Source organism: Amphiura filiformis, chromosome 15 (assembly GCF_039555335.1).
Source record: "Amphiura filiformis chromosome 15, Afil_fr2py, whole genome shotgun sequence".
NCBI lineage: Eukaryota > Metazoa > Echinodermata > Ophiuroidea > Amphilepidida > Amphiuridae > Amphiura > Amphiura filiformis.
In genome coordinates, this window is record NC_092642.1 from 37,425,411 (window position 1) to 37,445,744 (window position 20,334).

The following is a 20,334-nucleotide window of genomic DNA, read 5'->3' on the forward strand; positions in this document are numbered from 1 at the left end:
ACATATTTCGAATGGAAATTACCTTATGAATTGGTGACGCAGATTAAGAATGCTCAATTTTGGAGACAATCGTCAAAAACCGTGATTTTGTCATAAAATTTGTATTATATCGTGAATTTGACCCAAAAATTTACGTAAACCGTAACTAATTATTTTTTCAGTAAAATTTTTTTTTCAAAAACTATATAGGCCCCTAGGATCCGTTTTTTTATTTATTTTTTTAATCTTTTAGAAATATTCGATAAAAATGGTTGAAATTTGACAGTTTCAGTCTAATCTAGGCAATACTGGTGTACGGTATATTTTTGTTTTTTGACGGAAATTAAAAAAAAAATGAAAAAACGGCTCCTAGAGGAAAAGAAGCTGTACACGATAAGATAAAAATGTTACCTTATATCATATAATGAATCTGTTACTGAGCTTCAATAACGAAAAATTGAAAATATGCACGAAAATAACGGGCCATTGCGCGCGCAAAACTGTGCAATTTCACCCAATTTTATTCCAAAACATGGTGTTTCGGGCTAAAAAAGGATGCACAGGGCAATTCCCCCCCCCCTCCCCAAAATGTTAATTGTTGTTATAAAAGCCACCCACTATAAATGAGTCAGCTCAAGGAATATTAATGTTTTATTTTTTAGACCACCCTGTAGTACTCCGAAAAGGCCCAACCTTGTACTAGCCTAAGTACAAAAAGACTCGTATGTATGAAACACATGCGTACTTTGCAGTAAAAAATTAAACTAACAGTATTTCTTCATTGCGAGGCTTTGGTATCTCAGTTGCGCATGCGGCAGGTTCATGAATTAGATCACACAACCGGCCATTTTCATCGATGAGAGCAAGCTTCTAAAATTGCTTCCTGCTTTGTATAGTTTTCATACATGTTTATGATCTACAGATAACATAAATTATGGCATTGAAGAGAATAAATAAGGTAATTTATTGAAACGTTTTGAGATTTAGAAAGCCGATTTTTCCTGGTTGGAAAATGAGGGCTAGGCATTGTTGATTGTTCAACATAACTCATAATACATGTAATACGTGATTTTCTTTTTGTTGACATGACGATGATTTAATTGGGTTTTAAAGATAAATTGTTCTTTCAATCGGACTAAAAATCTCACATACATTAAATACGATGTTGATATAATGCGACTTCTAGGGACATCTAAAAGGAAAAGGTCTAAGAAAGTCCCAATGTTGATGATGAGAAGTATGCCAAATTCGGCAGGCTTGTCGCCGGCCAGAAATTTCAATCATGATTCATCTGCGTGAAATGTGTCATTGATTGTCTGGCAATAAGACTGTTACAAGTTATGTCTCTGTACATGATGACATTAAGACATGATGCTGATGATCTTTGTTGGCTTTGAACTCCTTATTTTAAGCACAGATGGCAGGGATCACAGTAAAAAAATAAAAATAAAAAAATCAAAAAAATCACATCAGTCATGTAATTGACAATCACATGTTCATACATACACGCTATGTAACGGCGCGCGTGATTGGTCGAGAGCCGGTGTCCCGGATGTGCGATCACCGGGTAGGAAAAATGAAGGAAAATCATGACTTTTAATAATGTTACTTGTAATTTTTGGCTCTTAGCGTAGCTAGGTGAGCCTGAGTCATTGCAGTCAGTGAGGACTGTATTTTTGCTACATATTTTGGCCACTTGCATTCTTGCTTTTTATGCTAAGGTTTCTTTTGTTTATGATATTTGGCTTTGAAATTACGTTCCAAGGTTTGCTTAGTTATTTAGCAATCGATTGCACTCCTTTAGAAGTGAATTTGGGGTGGGGAAAGTACTTATTTTGAAGTGAGAAAAGTCAAAAGTCGTCATGAGAAACAAGTCATTTCTATCGTTTTGCTTGGTTCCTGTATGCGCTAGAGATTATTTTGGTCTGAGTAATTTAAGTTGTGAGATCATGGCGGGATTGACGGATTGCACTATTTTTCTTTGGGAAAGTGACCTTTTATCATGAATTTTTGCGGTGATCTCACATGGATAGAAACGTGATTGGATGATTCCTTTGTCCAGATTGTTTATTGAGTTCTCGGGAGTTTTGTTACCATGGGACAACACTTCAAAATATTTAGAGACCAGCGGCGTAGTAATTTAGCTAAATTAACGCTAAATAACCAGGGTTGCCAAAAAAATTCAGCCCGAATCGCAGGTCAAATAATCGAAAAGTCGCCCAATATTTTTCTTTACCCTTTGCATTCTATGGGGCAGGAAATTGTCCCGGGGAAAATCTTCAAAAGTCGCCTAATTGGGTTACCAAATCGCGGGTTTGACAACCCTGAAAACAACGTCTCGACAGCGAAGGTCACATCTGGCTATTCATTATCATTGTTTGTCTGGCACGCTTTCTACAGCGTGGGTTGGGAATTCTGAAAATCTGTAAAAATTACAATTTTGCGGAATAAAGGGTGGGTTTCTAAAAGCGTGGGAGCAATATATAATTATAAAGCGTGTGGGTAACGCTACCAATTGCAAAAAAAATATAATAAAGTAATTTGATGATCTGTTGAAAAACATTCATATTTTCTTCATAAATCTGGAAAGAAAATGTCAAAAATTAATTTGCTGATGTTTTCAATTCATACGACGTCACCCCACAGTAGAATCGACGCGCCGTGAGTTTTATGAATGAATATAATTTTCAGTCTCTACATCAGTCGCTTTGGCCCGCTCGCTCACACTAGAAGTGGAGCGATCCGAACCACAGCGGCCGTGTAGAGAGTATAGACTGACGTTTTCATGTATTCAGGATCTCACAGGTATCTCAGCCCTTTACAATTTGCCCATGTGTTTATGATAAACAATCTAAAGTCGTATCTTTTCGATGCAGTTGCAGTGATGCAGTTTTGCCAACATTTAATATGTCGCAAATGTTTCAGATGAATAAGAAAATCACGAGTGTTTGATAGATGAGGATAAATTCTGCATCAATTCGGATTCTGAAATGGATTGATGGCGCAGATAATGATAAAAATGGACCCGGAAGTGACTGTATGAAGCGGTAACGCGCCCGATGTTCAGTCTTCGAATTTGATAAAGTAATGCTGGATGCTGTAAACAATCTAAAGTCGTATCTTTTCGAAAGATGTTTCAGATGAATAAGAAAATCATGAGTGTTTGATATAATAGATGAGGATAAATTCTGCATCAATTCGGATTCTGAAATGGATTGATGGCGCAGATAGTGCTAAAATGGACCTGGAAGTGACTGTATGAAACAGCGATAGCGCCGATGTTCAGTCTTCCGAATTTGATAAGTAATGCTGTAAGCTTTGGTCCGGAAGTGACTGTATGAAACAGCGATAGCGCCGATGTTCAGTCTTCCGAATTTGATAAGTAATGCTGTAAGCTTTGGTCACAAACACTGCATAAGGGTGGGGGTTCAATTTTTGATAAAAAAGGTGTCTGTCTAAAAAGTGTGGGGGAAATATAAATGGTGGGGATTTGACCCCCTGACAAACGTTCGAAATTTGTAGTTGCTACAACTCAACTGATCATCACTATTTAATTCACTATCTGTTTCTTTGTCTGTGTCTGCCTCTTTACTCAGAGACTATTGTAGTAGTAGCTCGTTCACGTAGTGATTCCGTTGTCCCACTGGCCTACAAAACTTAGATTGCATGGCGATCGGAGTGTTATCGTCAGAGCACCTCAGACTAGCATAGTAGGGAAGCATGTTCCTCAAACTTGGTGGGTGGATGCATCTTTAGTACACCATGTCACATACAATATTTTCTCAATTCAATTTTATCCTTTCTGGGTATGACTGATTTTGTTACCGTAAAATTTGTGTCAATTCCCGATATCACATGTTAGTACCGTACTACCGTACACTATAAATGCACCAGATTTTGTAGGCTCCAATTGCTGATTACATAAATGAGAACAGCTGGTAACCAGCGGCGGCACTGTGCAGTACCGGTCTGTTATTCAATTGCGTTGTGTGTGGGTTACGTGTATTTTATGTGTAAAATGCGGTGATCCACCCAAAAACAAAATCATCGATAGATCCCTGGTACTAGGTGCATCTTGACCCCAGCATAAGTTTGTATTGGTTAGCGGGTCAAGGTCACCTGAGGTCATCCAGGGTCATCTGAGGTCAAATTTGCAAAAACTGTTGTAGGGTCATGAAACTGGTTACAGTCAACATTTGGAGTCAAATTTTGGGAAGGTCATCCGGGGTCACCCAGGGGTCATCTGAGGTCAAATTACTAAAAACTCGTATGGGCATGAAACTTGGTGGGTACAGTCAACATTTAAAGTCAAATTTTGGGAAGATACTAAAAATTGTCGTATGGGCATGAAACTAGGTGGGTACAGTCAACCTTTGGAGTCAAATTTTGGGAAGGTCATCCGGGGTCACCTAGGGGTCATCTGAGGTCAAATTACTAAAAACTGTCGCATGGGCATGAAACTTGGTTGGTACTGTCAACATTTGGAGTCAAATTTTGGGAAGGTCATTTTGGGGTCATCAGGGGTCATCTGAGGTCAAATTACTAAAAACTGTCGTATGGTCATGAAACTTGGTGGGTACAGTCAACATTTGGAATCAAAATTTTGGGAAGGTCATTTTGGGGTCACCCAGGGGTCATCTGAGGTCATATTACTAAAAACTGTTGTATGAACATGAAACTGGATACAGTCAACATTTGGAGCCAAATTTTGTGGGGTCGCATGTTCCTCGAACTTGGTGGGTGCATCTTGACCCCAGGCAGAACAAGTTTGTATTGGTTAGTGGGTCAAGGACATTTGAGGTCATCCAGGGTCATCTGAGGTAAAATTAGCAAAAACTGCCATATGGGCATGAAACTTGGTGGGTACAGTCAACATTTGGAGTCAAATTTTTGGAAGGTCATTTCAGGATCAACCGGTGTCACCCAGGGGTCATCTGAGGTAAAATTGCTAAAAATGTCGTATGGGCATTGGTCGGTACGGCCAACATTTGGAGCCTAATTTTGTGGGGTCGCACAGAACAAGTTTGTATTGGTTAGTGGGTCACGGTCACCAGAGGTCATCCAGGGGTCATCTGAAGTCAAATTAGCAAACACTGTCGTATGGGCATGAAACTTGGTGGGTACAGTCAACATTTAGAACCGAATTTTTGGAAGGGTATTTTGGGGTCATCCAGGGGTCATCTGAGGTCAAATTACTAAAACTGTCGTATGTGCATGAAACTTGGTGCGTACAGTCAACATTTAGAGTCAAATTTTGGAAGCTCATTTCGAGTCAGCCAGGGGTCACCTGAGGTCAAATTACTAAAACTGTCGTATGGGCATGAAACTTGGTGGGTACAGTCAACATTTGAAGTCAAATTTTTGGAAGGTCATTTTGGGGTCATCTGAGGTCACCATTTAGAGCCAAATTTTTGGGAGGTCATTTTGGGGTCGTCTGAGGTCAATTTAGATGAATTCTAATAGTTGCCAAGGCTTTCTATAGTTGTTGAAAACTAAAAATACTAAAAAAGGGGATTTTAAAATTTTGCAGATCAAATTATTCTTGCTGGTTCAGTAGTAATTTGCACAATAATGAATTATTTTCAGATTTTGCAACTAATAGTAATGCGGCTAAAAATAATAATGCGGCGGAGGAAGATTGACCCCCGCATCGAGTTTCAAGGACCGTATTCAATATTTGTGGGGAATTTTTTTAAACCTTCAGGCCGACCTACCCAACCTTTCCATACAGCTACCAACCTGTTGCGCATTCGACTCCAAGAACAATTGCTTTCCCACAAAAAAAGCGTAGAGCCACAGTGCCATTGGTGCTCTTGTTTGTTATTATTTTGATGAAATAAGAATTACAAAATGTTCTTGTATGTATGAGCAGGGGTTCATTAATATATTTTCATGACTAAGCGGTTGTTTATGCCCTCGGGCAAGCGGCCCCTCGGGCATAAACAACCGTTTAGTCATGAAAATATATGAATGAACCCTAAATCATGCTATGCATGAATGGTTTATGAAATTATGACAAATGATTAATGTGTATAAAAGTACCGTACGGTATGTCATTTGTGACTGATGCATGGTGGTCATGGTGGTGTCCAAAATGGTGGGAAGTGGGTAGTGTCGTACTACTATAGTATAATACGCTGACTTTAGTATTCGGCGAGGATGACAATATCGACCTCGTTTGTTTACAAACAGAGTCAGGGAGGTAGACAAAACTAGCCTGTCAAAACTGTTCCGCTTGTCCAAATACTCAAGTATCAAAAAGATGGTCCACAATAGAGTGATTTATGCAACATGAATAGCAGATTAAAAAACTGAAGTAGGACCATGTGCTTCTTTTGTCCAATTTGCCATTAAGATTTCGAATGGAAACAGTTCAGATCCAGAACACGATCATGTCAGAAATTACTATTTTGTTCTGGGTCTGATTATTCGGACTAGGAAATGGGAAGGTATTTTGACAGCGTCATGAACGATTTACTGTAGTGTAGTACTACTACATTTAGATTCATGTCATGACATAGGCACCCATTACCCATATGGTCAAGGCTCAAGCATACTCAAAATTGCCCGAACATAGTGAGGGTGCTACTGCTTGGTATATCATTCATGCCATGTAAAAATTAAGATTGATTTGCTAGCATCCCTGTCTGTCAATTTAAGTTTCCCGGCTTGAAACACATGTACCATGGTACATTTATAACATGAAATCACACAGCATACCTTGTATATGGGGTAGGGTTCTCTATTGTAGGTGTAATACCAGGTCCGCGGTTAGTCGATTAATTAAATTTAACACAGAAGTCTATGTTTGGATTATGATGTGTGTGTGGGTCCATGGTTTTGCTGTTAGTGTTAGCAACCACACACACACAATACGGGTCCACAGTTGTCAGTGAAAACGTGTGGGGGTGAGTTTGTAAACCCCTCCAAATGCAGAGTTGGTGTTTTCCCCACTAAACTGGGGACTTCCCTACAAGTGGGGACATCCCCACAAGTGGGGACATCCCCAATGGTTGTTTCTATGGCTAGGGCTCCCCCTATGGGTGAAAATGTCAATAAAAGCATTACCACAACTGGGTACTTACAGGTGGGGTGAGGTCCCTGGTTGTACTAAACACAAAAACACATAGATTGGTAGGATTTTGGCCCCTAAAAGTCCCCAGTCGACACACAAGTCCCCGTTTGTCAAAAAAACTGGGGGTGTATCCCCAGTCAGGCACACAAATGAGTAGGGGTGTACATGTACAATGTATGTGTGTCATTGTCTCAGTTGGGCATATTTGGTTGTTGAATTGTTTCATCTTCATCTATTGCCCATTTCTCATGTCTGTCAAGATGAAGGGCTAAAAGGGGACACCCTCGGCCTCTTGACATCCCTAGATAGGTTTGTACAGGGTCCCTATTAATTTTCTGAGCACAGAAATGACCAATTTGTCTACTTCATTTTAATTTAAAAATACTGGGAGTTGATTTCCATGTTCCCCCCAAAGGAAATAGAACTTCTGGTATTGTTTCATTGTATGTATTGTAACTGTATGGCATGTTTTGTGATTCTCCCCATTGAGTGCAACAGCAAGCGCCCCCTTTGTGTCAGAGATTGGGAGATGTAACAACCAACCAATGCGATCTACCGCAACTCCGCAAGACCTTGGTAACCTTCATGTCGACTGACAGAATCTGATACCTAGTACTGTAGATGGTAGTAGGCCTACTACATTACATTTGTACACACATGTACAGTATAGTACACTTTGTACACACTTGGAAATCCAGAATTTCTAGGCCTACAATTGGTTATGCAAAAGGGCCTTGGCCTTGCTGAGAAAATCTAAAGTCAATTCTAAGTAACAGCAGTGAAGAGTAAAACCCCCATGATGCTTTGCGAGTAAAGCATATTATCGAATGAGTAGCAACTCTGACGTCATCATTTTCATGTTGGTCCTCAAAGGGTAAAGACCATTCTCTCACATGTGACTTCATCATTTTTAGATGGGGTATAAACCTAAAATGTTGAGTTGATTTGTGGAAGGAAATAATACTTAAAAGCAAAGATTCATGAAAAGAACTTGCAATGTATCATTAATCATCAACATTGGAATCGGTAGTTTCTTTTTTACAAATCAAATCAATTCGCCACATGACCATTATCAACCACATCTAACATTTCTCAAACCCTACACCCCTGTATTAGGCGATACCATTTTACGCAAGAAATATTTCTATTGAGACCTCAAACAAAACAAGGTTGAATTTAGCCCTATTTATAGAAAATATTTAATATGAGGCTAAAACTTTGATATGAAATAAAGAACCAAGAATTAAACTTCCATTTATGGATGGGATCGTGATGACGGCTAAAACTCTGTGAGTATTGCAAACCTGAGCAAATCCATGGAATGCATCAGCGTGTCATATGCACTGTGTAATGCCTGAGCACAACACATGATTACAAACATGACGAGTCGCGGCTCAAACTAGAACGAAATTAAACACATATACTGGCCTTATCTGGACATAAACGTTAATATATACGTAAATAAATTGTGTATCTTCCGGGAAATGGAGTAAAAATGACGTTGTATAGGCAGAAGTGTGATAAAATAAAATGATTCTGCCCCGTATTTTATTAATTCACACAGTACAGTATTCAGTGTATGTTGTTGTACACGAGTGCTCGACTACACGAGCCGACAATCATGACTCATGCAGTACTAGTCTATGCTCTAAAGAATGTTAGCCATGTGGGCCTCAAGCGGGCGCTCATAATAAAGACTACCAGGGCAGTGCATAGCGATTTTCATCTGGGTACGAGACTAACCTGTTTCGTAAACATTTCGCTGGTTTTCATACTCCTATGGATACATACTGTTTTAATGGATAAATGATGTAAATAATGGAGCGCTTCCAACAATAAGAACATGGTTTGCATCATCTAAACGTTATAAATCGATACAAGCAAAGAAATCTTGAAGCGCCCGTTTGTTTACATGCATATTAAGCTGTTATTAGCATGACCGTATTTGGCACGTATTTCAATGACGAGGTTCCCGGTTGTCGTTAAATGTGGAATTTTCGAAGAATTGTTCTATGGGAAGGCCCTCCACACTGCTGTGATTCTAAGTATACAGTGCAGTCTAGAAGGTCAGAGGATGTGCATGACTATGATGGACAGTGTTGTTGCTACGCCTCTAGGCGCCGGTCGGGTTGACTGCACTAAAAACAGGGTGTTTTTTTTCCACAAATGATTTATAATTATAGTAAAAAATCTAAATAATTTTAAGGGGTATACCCCCTAGCTTATTCCCTGATCCCTCATATTCGCTAAAGAGTTTGTGCCCCGAGGCAGCGCTTTATATTAAAATTAGTGGGCACTCAACTTGGGCTAGTTACAACCCTGACAATGGAAGAGTGCAAGATCTGACACAAGCCTTGAAATAAGCAGACTGGAACCAGGAGCAATTTGTAAAATGAACATAGCTCCTGGTTCACTGGGATTTTACAAGAACCAGGAGCAATTTCTGAAGAAACAGTCCTGAGCAATCTTCAAATAATAGCCTTTTCTGCATGTATACATTGTATAATACAATGTACCAGCACCACTGCTGCTGTACTGCATCAAGTGTAACAGGAGCAATTTGTTGTAGAAAATTTTTCCTGGTTCATGAGATTTTACAGGGACTGCCTTTTGAGGAGAGTGAGAGCAGTAATTGCTCTCTATTGCTCTCCTTAAATCTTATGGAGTGATTTTTAGCTCTCCTTTATTGACCATTCTCTTGTAAATGCTCTAAACAGCTCTCCTCAAAGGTACCAGATGAGCCATTTAATGCTCTCTTACAAATTCCAAAAGACAGTCCCTGAATTTACAAGGACCAGGAGCATTTGGTGGCTTTACGAATTGCAAATTTGTTCCCCACTCCTGCTTAGTTCAAGGCTTGATCTGACAGCTGGGCAACACGACATGCCTTTTCAAATTTGTGAAATTGAATTGACATTCAAACCCATGAACATTGTTCTTGTTTTCTTGCAGGAACTTCAAGACCTTGGTAGAGACCCTCCAGCACAATGTTCAGCAGGTCCAGTAGGTGATGATTGTAAGTATCTCATGGAGGGGGGGGCAAAAGCTTCATTGATGGCTGTGGGAATGAACTTCAACTTGGCAGGAATTCCTGAAATATTGTCCTTTTTAAAAACATTGGGGTGTAGTACCCCCTTAAAGTACGTTTTTGTACAGATAATTGAATGGTCATTGGCTTCTATTATAAAGAGATTATAATAACAGTGCCCACAGGCTGAAAAAATGTTTTTTTCCCTGCAAGCAATCCAGAATTTCCCTCTTGTATTTCTTTATTTTTTTGGTCAAAAACTAAAAATTTCCCGGCAATGAGCTTCCCGTATTGCCCACTTTTTCCTGCCATGTTAAATAACACATTCCATACAGCATTGAAAGCTAAAAGCCGTAACTCGGAGATTATAGATTTCAGTTAGCGCCAGAAAGATGTAACTCAGTACTTCAAGGAAAACTAAAGAATATCTTAAATTCTACTATTCTTAATCATAATTGGCATTATAATCAAATTAAGTATTTCTTGGCCAAACTGGAACACTGTGAACGCTAGTGGCTCCGCGATAAACACACCCGAATATAGTGCGGTACGGTACAGAAGAAAGTATACACACGCCTTACACTGTGTACACGGCACGCTTAGTACACTACATGGACGCAACATGCATGTTCCAGTTTGGCCAAGAAATACTTAATTTGATTATAGTTATGATGAATAGGATAACTTCCGGTTGTTGAACCAAATTTGAGTTAAATCAGACACTTACATTGTGAGTTGTAAATAGTTCGCAAAAATTTGTTTTTCTCAAAAAAGCATTTCATGTATCCAAAATAATTTACAATAAATCATATTTTTCTCATTACCATCCTAAAATTTGATGCTTCAAATTGATGTATTGCCGATGAAATTTTGGTAAAAGGCAGTCACAGACCGTGTTAGAAATTTAAAGCCAACATCTGCAAGCAGTGTTCGAAATAAGCACTTATCCTCTTGTCCTCTTGTCCAAAAATCACGGGGGACAACCAAATTGAGCTATGTACTTATCCCTGGGACAACCACTATATTTTACCTCCCAATATATCACACATATTGGGGACAACCCAACTGTTTTGAGGACAAGTAGAATTTATGCTTTAGTTGTCCTTGGGACAACCTCCATATTTTCCGTATTTCAGACACTGTCTGCAAGGGCCATTCAGGCCCTTAGGTCTTGCTATGAGCCCCTTAATGCCCCTCATGAAATAAATGGACCCCTTAATGCCTCTCATGAAATATATGAGCCCCTTAATACCCCTCATCAATATTTTATTGGCATGAAACCATGAGCTCTAACAATCTAGCTTTTAAACATTAACAATTTTAAAGGGCCACTCAGGCTCTTGTCAATGTGTACTGTAGGCTTTTGGGCTGCCACATTTCCAGTGGCGACACCAGGATTTTTTTCTAGGGAGTGGGGCCCTTTAAGTGAAATTTTAAGGAGGGACAAGCAGACAATATTTGTTAACATTGGCCAGTTTTCGCCCCAAATACAAAGGTTTTCTTACAAAATAGAGAGGCATTTTTTGCCTTTTTAAATAAAAAGTGGATTTTCTGTGATGTTTTGTCCTGACTAGGGGAGCAAAGAAATAATTTGATCCCCTGGTACCACCACTGCATATTTCTAACATTGTCTACAGACATCAATAACACATTGTTCTTTTTCTTACCCCACAGTATTCCATTGGCAAGCAACAATAATGGGTCCAGTAAGTAGAAATCATATTTGCTAAACATAAACCGTGTGTAATTTGTGAGTGGAATCACGAGTATTGAACAAGCAATTGTGGGGTGGCAGGGGTACAGAGAATGCCTGTTTTTAAAAATGTATTTTTAGATTCAGGTTGTGAGGATTTCTGTAGAATTGGCCCGTTTTGAATACTGTTTCCCTTAGACAATCCTTCAGTTTTCTACGCTGTGCATTTATTTGTGTTTGCTTGTAGTGATGACTGAAAATGTTACTGACTGTTATATCATGTCGGACTCATGAAAATATTCTCGCGTGACTTAGTATGTGGGTATATATATTGTATAAAAATGTGGTCAAAAGGTCAATATGGACTGGTGGAAAAGTCGGACACCTTTTAAAGTAAGTTTCTCGGTTGTCCACCCAGAAAGTTGACAAGTTGGCAGCAGTCTAGTTTCTCCTCGGGACTAAATTGATCCGGACCAGATTAATAAGGACCGAATTTTCAGTGGCCGGGCTTAATTTCTCAAAAGCTGTATGATACCTTATTTGTGCATGTGTGTTTGAAGTGTAGTATTTGATATTTACAAAGAGCGCTATTTTTAATGTAATCAGTGATCATCATGTGCTAACATCCCAATGTATTTCTTCTGTTTATTTACAGCCCGACAGTCCTTATCAAGGAGGTGTATTTTTTCTCACAATTCACTTCCCCACAGATTATCCATTCAAACCACCTAAGGTAAGCATACTTAACCCTCCCTTGAATACTATCTGCATGCTGATTGGCTAAGAGAAGTCTGTATTATGATTTTTTGAGCCAATCAGCATTCAGCAACATGGTAAGAATTCATTTGTACAACTGAAGAGCAATTATTGACCTTAGAAATTTGGAAGCTGTATTTTAATTGGTCAGTCATGTGAATAAATCTCATAATTAACCAATCAAAAACACTGTAATAATAAACAAGTATGTGACAAGATTCTTATTGTGGCCGTCTGTACAGGTACACCGTCGCCAAGGTACCTGACTGGTGCACACAAAGTACCCACATAGTATCACTGCTGCTACTGTACTGGACCCACCAGCAGTGGTATTGCACTCTGTGCACTGGTACTACATTGGTACTCCCTGGCGATGGTGTACCTTTGCAGGCCTCCCCAATAGGAATCTTGCAGTGTAGTTTTCCGGGGTTTAGGGTGTCTATTTTGTCTGTTATATTTCCAATACTAGTAACATGTCTTTCATAATGGCTAAGAATCTGATCAAAGTTAAGATATCCTGGTGATGTTCAGAAACGTTACGCACGTGATAAAACCAAAGTTCAGAGGTCATGATTCTCATTCCAATAATATGTATGTTTCAACAGTTGGTTTCCTTTATATATTGAATCGATTTTGAAATATCTTGCACCAGCAAAATACCCCTTATTTATTCCATAGGTGCCCCTCAGAATTGTAAGTTTATAACTTCTAAGAAATAATATTGTTTCTTGAAAGAGATTTTTTAAATTTCAGCAGTAGTTTCACTAAACATGGCAGTAAAAAAATTGAATTGTTGAGTAGAACCAGTGGCACAGCCAACATCTTGCACCCCGGTCCCTGATCATATCATCAACTCCAAATGCATGTCTGAGAAAAATCTGTGGCCCTTTGAAAAATGTAAGGAAAAGAATTGCCATAAATTTAAAGAGGCATTTGGATGATGTACTAACTTTGACTGTTATTTATAAGGAAACCAACTGTCCATCAAATGCATACATAGCCCTAGCTAGCTAGTTCATGACCTTTGACATTTGATCATATCCTATATGCAATTTATCAATTATGTCATCAGTTGGGTGAGGGTCATGTTTCATGTGAGAGGAAATGGACTCTAGTTTAATTATAAGCACACGATGAGAGTGGATTGCGACATTGCAGGTGACATTTGTAATAACACAGTGCAACATACGGCTCAGTCTGTCACATACTTTGTTACTATCACTGCGTAACAAATTGGTCTGGACATGCAAACATTTTAAAGGCCCTTTGTGTACTTAAAGGGTGTATGTGCGAAAGCATATTAAAGGCCCTTTGTGTACTTTAAGGGTGTATGTGCCAAGATATACGTTGGCACCATTCGTTTTCAATTCCAAGATTTTCTTCTCATCACATGAGGTTATTCCAGTCTGAAAAATACATATCCTATTTCATTATTAATTTAGACAAGATATTTTTGTGTGTATTTACAAGAATTCTGTTAAGCATGAGATGTTAAAAATATACCTACATAATTTAATGTTTCTTTTTACAGTCTATTCATGTATTTGCACCATTTTCTTGTTTGCTAGTGTTTTGTTTTCCCTTTTAAAGGAAATTCTACTAAAGTTTCATGCCTCCAAATAGAAGTTGCTTCTAAATTTTGACAGAAAAAAATGATGCATTTACAGTAATTGAATAATCAAAGGTTCCATATAATTGCAAATGGAGTCAAAGGTTTTTCATTAGGCGACAAAAAAACCCTGAACACCCTGTTCTACGTGGCAGACAGACCTTTTGGACCTTTCAAGTAGGGTCCAGTGCTGTACGGTGCAAAAACTGATATAAATTTAGGCGCCCAAATATTGCTCCCAGGCTCCCAAAAATATGAGGCGCCAACTGAACAGCCACATGCGTTGAATGTTCATAGCTGCTGTACTCAATATTCCCATTGTACGCTACATACTTCATACATAGCATGTACAGTGTAGGCCTATATGTTTTCCAGGAAGTCCCCATCAAGACATCATGATAAATGCATATTCATAGCATACGTTCGTACTCTTGAATGCTACATGTACATGTACGTTACATACGTATTTTGCAGTTGCTGGTGATTAAAAGCTTCAACAGTTGGTCGCCATTGTCGCCAGGGGTTGAATATTTAGTCGCATCAGAAAAAATCTAGTCGCCAATGCGCCTAAAATGGTCGCACCGTACAGCACTGGTAGGGTCACTTGTGCATTTTTTAAGTCAATAATTTTGCCAAAAAAAATCTGATATCACATGCATACAGTAAAAAAGAAATCCCAAAACACACAATCTGTGTTGGGTGGCCCCATAGAACAGGGGGTTTTCTGTCGCCTTACTGGGAAAATCTTTGGAATTCCCAACCAAAAACACTTCCATGTCTTAATTTGTATCATTGAATGTAAAGGTGGCCTTCACAACAAAGATCTATCATCCAAACATCAACAGCAATGGCAGTATCTGTCTAGATATCTTGAGGTCACAGTGGTCACCGGCTTTAACCATTTCAAAAGGTAATTAGCAAATTGCATGCAATTTTATTGTTTCATTGTACAGCTGTCTTTCACAACTAAGATCTATCATCCGAACATCAACAGCAATGGCAGTATCTGTTTAGATATCTTGAGGTCACAGTGGTCACCGGCGCTAACAATTTCAAAAGGTAATATGTGATGTGATCTTGCAAAACGAATCTCTTGTCAAACATTATCAAATTATGCTCCGCTTTATTTCGCTGAAAACGTCCATCGTAATACGGAGCACACCTATGGTTCTAAAGCATTTTGCACCTTGATGTGGCAGTGACATCAAAGCGTTGGGGCAGCTGTTTCACACGCACATCTATGCGGCGTCTTAAGGCGCGTGCGTGTGTACGCCAGCGCTTTAAGCGAACACTAGCGATTTGTAGCTGCACCTAATGAAATAAGCACTGACGTCACTGCCACATCAGGGTGGAAAATGCTTTAGAGATATGGTCATTGTGGTGTTCAGATCAATGCAATACAAATGAAGTTGAATCGTATTATTGGCTATATATCACAGAATTTATTTTTCGCGACAAACGTCTCGTTTAGCTTGATCATATCACATATGCATGATTGACAGTGCCGTGACAATACACTTTCTGTTAGTTTCTTTTCCCTGAATAGGCATTTTAATGTTGGACCATAGGTGAGGCACAGTGGCTCCCCAAAGTGTGAGTGCTACGTTTGGCAACAATGTTCTTTGTTGGATATCGAATGTTAAAATTAGTAGAAGTGGGGCATACTGACAGTAAAGGGCCATGATACTGTGTGGTAATTACGACTCCCTGTGAAGTCTTTACAGAGTCCTCAGATGTATAGACCACTTGATATACATTGGTTATCAACAAAGGCTAGGACTGGTCTATCGATATGCTTGAGCGAAACGCTAGACTGTTCAATGGCTTTCTTGTACTATATGGAATGTGGTGGGTGATTTTAAAATGCATGTGCCTTGAGCAAACTACGATGCGTCTTGCAACTGCAGGGCAAAGAACAATGGAAATTGCCATAATTAAATGCGTATACTGCTGGGCATTGATGTCACATGTCAAGTGGTCTATAGTTATATAAATATGCACATGCACAAATACACACCCTTCTTGTGCCTCCTTGGTCGAATAAACCTGGAGTGAATGATACAAGCAATATTTTGCAGTTAACAACTTGTAAATTGAATTCCCACAGTGGTAAGTATAGTTGCACAAAAATTAAAAACACACCCACATGCACACCCCCACATGTACAGTACATGTATCAATGGTTTCCTACATCTTTCTCAGCTTCACGGTCCTAGACAAAATCGGTTATAAAGATGCTTGCCAAGATTATAAAAATTGATAAGTTAGAGTAGCTTGTATGTAGCAGGTAAGCCCAGGTGATAATTTAAACTTTTAACGCCGTAGTATTTTTTGTCATTCTTTTTTCTTTTCAAACTTGTGCCCATTCTCTTCCACAGTTCTGTTATCAATCTGTTCGTTGCTTTGCGATCCCAATCCTGACGATCCGTTGGTACCAGACATAGCTCGTTTATTCAAAACGGACACGCCAAGATACAATGAGTTAGCGAGGGAGTGGACAAAGAAATATGCTATGTGATACAGTCAACATTATACTTAGAGAAAAAACAAACAAATTGATCTTATTATTTTGTCAAGTACTGTTATTATCATGTGTCCTTATATGAACCTAAAACAAAGAGGAGGAAAATTACACATAGCTCAGGTTGCTTTTTAGGTTGTATTAAAGGTGCAAATGAAAGAAAACCTGGGGTGATTTTAACTTTTTAATATTATACATACATGTGTGATTCAAGTTTGTTAGTAGAGAGTTTTGCTTCCAAATCTGGATCTTTTTATATCCTATTTGTTTACAAAAGCGAAGATGTTTTTTTTTTGGAAACAAAATGATGAAACCGATTGGTGCAAATTATAGGTCATTGCAAACTAGTATCATATGCCCCCCAAAGAGATAGTGATTTGCCGACAGTTGGTCTTAGATGAAATAGGGGAACTTGTTGACTGCGTCAGAAAACTGGCAAGTATGGAATCATTTCACCGCAAGGTGGTATTTTTGAATGATGCTTGTTGATTTAGTGTTGCCGTTAATGATTCTATAACATGAGCATCATGCACGTTTAGTTGTTTGACACCTTCCACAAAAGTAGATATGAATTCTTAATTAATTAACCGATATTTAACTAATTAATACCCCACACCCGCCCAGAATGAACTAATTGAGACTATTTCATGTGGTTTTTACTCTCAGTCTCGCCGGCCCACATATATTTTTTTGCATACTTTTTTTTTAAAGTAATGACAAGTGTGTCTTGTATTATGATGTTTGAATATAGTTCATGCTACTTTGAAGTGTTATTACATATTAGTTGCATGGACGACTGTGTTAAGAAAGATGTTTTGAACTAAACACTACCCTGAACTTTTCAATCTCATGATGTGTGGTATTACTAACACCATATTGTATGCACATGATCAGTTGCTGATAAAGGCGATGGCTTCAAGTTCAAATTCACTTCCTCTTTCTTATAAAAATCAGGAAAGAAACTGTTCTGGAGAGATCAAATTGATTTACTTATTTATTTACTCGGAATAAATGAGTGATGTTCATCTGTATGATTTGCAATAGCGGACATTGAAACTTTTTTTGGACGGAGGGGGGGGGGGATCCGAGGAAATATCTCGGATTAATATAGATTGATAAAAGAACAAGATGCACCTATCAGATAGCAATGCTACAGATGAGCTCAACCAATTTTGATTGTGAGAATCCGTCACATAAATCTGGCTTTTATGGGCAAGTGATGATCGTAAATCATCCTCGTCATGACTTGCCTGTTTTTGACGCCATACAATGTTTATTAAAGGTTTGTGGTCATTTTTTTCACAAAGTGGGAATTTGCGCAAGGGTCGTCTTTTTTGAATTGCTATCTTTGTGTAATAGCATCAGGCATGAGAATTTACAGGCTTTTGCCTGAATTCAGGCAGTTTTGTTGTCCAAATTTACACATTTTTATTTTATTTTTTTCAGGCCGAACTTGCATTGCACCATTTTGCAGGCAGTTTTCAAAAAAAGCCATTCTCATGCCTGAAGGGTTCACATTATAATCGTTCACACCATTCACAGTACTCTTTGTATGTCCCATTTTTTTCTCCTTCCCCACAGTTCTATTATCTATCTGTTCGTTGCTTTGTGACCCTAACCCCGACGATCCACTGGTACCAGACATAGCTCGTATATACAAAACAGACAAAGCCAAGTACAATGAAGTAGCGAAAGAGTGGACCAGGAAGTACGCCATGTGATACACGCAGCCGAGCCGGCCCAGCCGAGCCGACCGACGACACACTTGTGAACATTTTCTTTTTCATTTTTTTTTGGTCAAATTAAATCCGAAAACCCAGATGTCGTCGTCGCCTGACGTCATAATACTTAACTCCAGCGGAGCTCAGGTCATATTAAGTTGAGAACATCTTTCTGGATTTTTTTTGTTGTAAAAACTGAATTTAAAAACAAAACAAAAAAGACAATGAGCGAAATAGGTACTTTTTTGTTTTGTTAAATTGTATATCACTTAAATTATTTTCTATGTTTAATAACAATTAACCATTTTGACTTTAAAAAGCATGAAGATTTATGTGATAGTCTTGATATTCAACAACATATTGGCAGGATTGTACAATTGAAGTCTTTGGTATAATGGCTGATATTCCAAAGGGATAAACACAAGGCCTGGACTAAATATGGAGATCAGTCTCATCATGTTGGACCTTTTATAAAAGAATTGGAAGGTCCAACATTTATAAGACTTAAGCTTCAATTTAGGCCAGGACTTGCATAAATCCCCTTTTTCAGTACAATGTACGGATCTACAATTTGAGCTTATTGTTTGTAACTCAGGCACGACACATTACATTTATACGCAAGGCTCACTAACACAATACAGAATAAATTGAATTAAGGGATGAAATCAAAACTCGACCAGCGGTTGACCACCGGTTCCGTTCGGTTTCCATGGTTTGCAACAATAGCAACAGGACGGAACCTGCGGTCAACCGCCGGTCGAGTTTTGATTTGACCCGTAAATACTTTTGGTCAATAGCCTCAAATTGAGCATGTTATAAGGGGGTTGGGATGAACAAGGAATATACCAGCCCTGCCAGCCAATGCTACTTGTAACAGCGCTGCCAATTTGTTGATGAATAAGCCATGAGTGTTCTATGCTGATTGAATAATATAGGGATATTGCTTGTGGATTAGATACATAACTAAATCTCTGATTGTATGATTATTTATTTCAAATAACATACTACTCAGTTTTCACCCCCTGAGCACTACCTGCCGATCTAACATTCTCTCTGATTGGTCAATTACATGATATCTTCATTTCAATCACCAATCAGAATGGAGCTTTGCAAATAATTCACCCCAATTTTTGTGTGGTGAAATTATTCTAACAATGTTGCTGATTGGTCCAATTAATAATGAAAACTTCTTTTTGACCAATAGGCAGGTAGTTCTCATGGGGTTAACCGGTACATGTAGCATGAAGTTTTACTCCACACTCTGTTTGAAGTAGTCTTTTTCCCTCTCACAATTAATGCTTGAGAAAAATGCAATGCAAGTTACTGGCTTTACCGTTATTGCTTTATAGCAACCCAATCAATGGGCTATTTCAGTTGAATTCCTGACCCCCTATGGAAGATGTGACCTTAATCTCCCACACAGGGGGGGGGGGGGGTGAAGATTTCAAATGGGTAACCCCCATTTGAAATTCACACTCCCTGTGTAGGAGATTAAGGTCATGTCTTCCATAGAACATGTATAGATTACAACTGGCTAACCCAATTCATTACTTTGTGAGAAGTGACTAATTAAATGGTTCTAAATACTGTCAGTTTTCTTATCGATTTTCCCCAAAAAAACGCATTGCCTGAAAATGTAAGGCACTGCACTTGTCAATTTGTAGGTGTTGCAGATCTGACCTCCCATGGAAAGATCCAGTATATGCTATGATTTATCCTCGTAGATGCTGCGTTTTTGTTCATGGGAGGATAGAAATATTGAACGTGAAAATGTAGAGAAATTAGATCTTTTGTATACATCAATTATCAAAAACATCAAAATGACTGAATTGTGAATTGGAGATGACATTTCTCAGGTCTATGGCATGTATTCAATAATTGGGCTATTCCATTTCTCAAATCCCCACTACCCCTGTGGAAGATTTTGGAAATATCTTCCACAGGGGAGTATG

The 20,334-nt window shown here is 38.6% G+C and overlaps 1 protein-coding gene across 4 annotated transcripts; it reads left to right on the plus strand.

The window, feature by feature from the left end:
• The first annotated feature begins 774 nt into the window (after positions 1-774).
• On the plus strand, positions 775-20,206 carry LOC140171583 (ubiquitin-conjugating enzyme E2-17 kDa). 4 transcript variants are annotated; one of them, XM_072194862.1, is made up of 6 exons: positions 775-937; positions 10,007-10,070; positions 11,757-11,788; positions 12,431-12,508; positions 14,945-15,050; positions 16,519-18,381. In XM_072194862.1, the coding sequence occupies exons 1-6, from the start codon at positions 914-916 to the stop codon at positions 16,656-16,658; spliced, it is 444 nt and encodes a 147-aa protein (XP_072050963.1). In that variant the 5' UTR covers positions 775-913; the 3' UTR covers positions 16,659-18,381. The 4 variants fall into 4 exon arrangements, with proteins under 4 accessions (XP_072050963.1, XP_072050964.1, XP_072050965.1 ...); XM_072194863.1 differs by lacking the exon at positions 14,945-15,050 and adding an exon at positions 15,094-15,199; XM_072194864.1 differs by lacking the exon at positions 14,945-15,050 and adding an exon at positions 15,094-15,199 and having other exon boundaries at positions 777-937; positions 18,243-20,206.
• Positions 20,207-20,334: the final 128 nt, after the last annotated feature.